Source organism: Cariama cristata, unplaced genomic scaffold, assembly GCF_000690535.1.
Source record: "Cariama cristata isolate BGI_N322 unplaced genomic scaffold, ASM69053v1 scaffold8398, whole genome shotgun sequence".
Lineage (NCBI taxonomy): Eukaryota > Metazoa > Chordata > Aves > Cariamiformes > Cariamidae > Cariama > Cariama cristata.
Window position 1 is genome coordinate 1 of NW_009630586.1, and position 3,042 is coordinate 3,042.

Consider the following 3,042-nt stretch of genomic DNA (forward strand, 5'->3'; position numbering starts at 1 on the left):
TGCTGTCGTGTCTGCAAGGAGCTCTGCCCATGTCCCACTTACCGGATGTAGAAGAAAAAGACAAATATAGGAGCAGATCCTGCAATCTCCAGCAGCCTCCAGTTGCGAATACCATAACTCAATCCAGCCAAAAGCATCTGTCCGATGGCGAAACAGCAGTGAGAAATAAGCACTGCCTTTGGCCGGGAGGAGACACCAACCCATTCTGTAGCTGAGAAGAAGAATGGAGGTTCAGAGCCACTCATGCAAATGATTTCCCCTGATGCAAAGAGGGTGTTTCCCCTGGAGAAGGTCTCTCCAGGAGGTGAGGAGAGGACCCCGGCAGCCAGAGCTCTGGCATCAGTCACCCATGCAAGTCACCACTGTTTCATGAGACGCATCACCTCTCCTTATCGTCAGGGTGACCTGGTCCTCTGCAAGAGGACATGAAGCTCAGGTATGTCACCTCTTCGCCGTCAGCATCCACAGAATCCCTCACTGGGGCAGAGCTGGGGCCCTAATCGATGATGTCCCAGAGCCACTGGGCTCTCTCCCTGCACTGACCTCCCGAGTTGGGAGGTTGTCCCCTTGCCCTCCTCTGAGCACTGCCATGGGAGAGATGCTCCCTGTGGCTCTCACTCAGGGTGGAGGAGATGCCAAAGTGCCAAAAGACAGTGCAGAGCAAGAGCTGTCCTCACTGCGGTGTTTTTCAACTCGTACATAATGATTTTTATTTCTTTACAGACTTTTCCTATCGCATCTTGAGAGGCCACATCTGTCTGCCTTAGAGCATGGGCATCCTACTCACCTAAGGCCAGTATCGTCATGGTGATCCCTGACACTGAAGCCCCCACGACACATCTGAAGGCCATGTACACATAGAAATGGGGCACAAAGGCAATTCCTACACCAAACAAGCACTGGAGGAAGACAGAGATCAGAATGACTGGTCGGCGGCCAATCCTGGAGAGGAAGAGGGAAGACACAGTCGGTATTGGAGAGACCCCATGGAGATGGGGAAGAGCCCAGCCGGTCACACGGTGATTGTTATCACCTTCTCTTGAGGGTGATAAAGCTCAGACTAGGCTCTGGGTTGACATGAGAAGCACCCTGCGCACACACTGTGCCCTTCTCCCTTCAACCCCCACGGGACCTGAGGACTTTGATCAGGGTCCCTGTTAGTGAGGAGCGGTGACAAAATGCCCAGGGTGCAGTGACCAGGCTGGCTGGGAGCAGTGAGCTGCTCTGTGCACCGCTGGCTTTGCACAGACCCTGGACGGGCGGTTGTGTCTCCTCACCTGTCACTTAGTGGCCCAAAGATCATGGATCCTAGGAGAAGCCCCGCCATGTAGACAGACTGGGAGATGTCATTCAGGTCCTTCCTGTCACACACCAGGTCAAACTGGAAGAAGGAAACACAGATGCTTTTGTTCTTGACGAGCTCCAGATGCTTTCTGAACCCACCTCCAAGGATGTGAGTCTCCATGGTATGCACGTAGCACACAAGTCAGAGGTGGGGCAAGCCCACCCACTCAGTGGTGCCCCTCTCCTGGGCACTGGGACCTGCAGGACTGTCCCCCCAAGGCACCCCCAGGGGAGCCTCTTGGTTGGCAAATTTTGCTTAAAGTGGGACTTGGGACAGAAGTCTTAGCAGCTTGCTTCCCCCTAGAGCTCCTGCCCTCCCAGAGGAAAAAGAATGAGCGCAACGCTGATTCCTGAGGCAAGTAGTTTCTGTTAAAGCGATGTTCTGCATCCAGAGGGCATCTATGGAAAGAGTCATATAGGGAAGATCATGTATAGGAAATACAGAGAGGTCAGAAAGCAGCGCAAGAAGGTTAGCACTGCTCGCAGGAGCACTGTTGGTGTTGCTGAAGCTCCTGTTGACCATTAGATGTGTGGTTTTGCAAGCTTTCCTCTCCCGGTCAAACCTGGTGTCTCCGTACAGAGCGAGGAGCGATGAGGAACTCGAGCTGTTTGCAACCACCTAGAGCTGGAGTTACAACCCCGAGATCCCGAGGCAGACACCCCACAGCTGCTCGCCCTGACAGTTCCCCAGCGTACGTGGGAGCAGAAACCAAGTGCTGAGCTCTGCCTCCTTCCCCTGGCCACGGTGTCCGAAGCACAAAGCTGTGCACAGGGACAAGTTGCAAAGTTACCCTCAGTCTGCAGAGGGACATCTGGGGCAGAAAGACCCAAAAGGTCCCACCAGGAGTGATTAATCTCTCCACCTGCTCTGCCTGTGGCCCCGCTGGCATCTCTGTGGCAGCCTGCAACCCCTCTAGGACCACACCTGGGGCCTGGGTGGTGGAGCCAAGGTCCCCAAATCACCCCTGATGTAAATCTCAGCCCAGCCCAGCTGCACCATGGCCGGCACCACCTTTGACTGAACTGCAGGACAGGGCGGCCGTTTGGGTGTCCCATCCTTTCCATGTCCCCGGCACGTCAAAATGTGATTACAGACCTCGGTCAGCAGGGATGGCGGTTCTGCTGAGGGGTACACCCAGCCACTGCTGCATTTCTCCGTGGCGTTCAGGCCATATGTCATGATGGAGTCGAGGTCCCAATCCACCGGTGAGTACATGGAGCACTGCTCGTACGCCCCATCCACGTCCCGGGGCAGGGTGAGGTTCAGCTGCTGTTCCTCCGTCAGGTTGGGGCCGATGGCACGGATCCAGCTGGTGTCACAGTGATGTGGCACGTGTGGAATCATAAAAAGTTGGCAAAACTGGTGGAAAGCCACCGTGAGGCAGGGAAACAAGGTGAACAGTACCAGCCATTTCTGAAATGGCCCAAAATCACCAACCGCTTTCAAAATTTCCCCGATGCCTGACATTGGCAGCTGCGTCTGGAACAGGACAGTGCTGGGACAGACTTTCCAGAGGGCTGGAATTAATGTTTAAACCTAAGATAAGCTCTGCAGTTGTAGGCAGCCACCACAAATATGTAAAGTCAGGACAGAATGCCTGATGTTCTGCCTGTCCTAAGTACACCATGTAATATATTAATCATCTCTGTGCCACCCACGAACATACAGTGCTGGCTGGAGGAGAAGGACCCCTGTTT

At 54.4% G+C, this 3,042-nt stretch overlaps 1 protein-coding gene across 1 annotated transcript; it reads right to left on the reverse strand.

Annotated features, from left to right (window-relative positions):
- Positions 1–42: 42 nt before the first annotated feature.
- On the reverse strand, positions 43–2,812 carry LOC104154607 (solute carrier family 22 member 13-like; the record flags this gene model as incomplete). The annotated part of the gene is made up of 4 exons (XM_009705599.1): positions 2,441–2,812; positions 1,278–1,381; positions 788–942; positions 43–211 (listed from the first exon to the last, which is right to left on the reverse strand). Coding segments are annotated over exons 1-4 (800 nt in total), but the record flags the coding sequence as incomplete, so codon positions are not given.
- Positions 2,813–3,042: the final 230 nt, after the last annotated feature.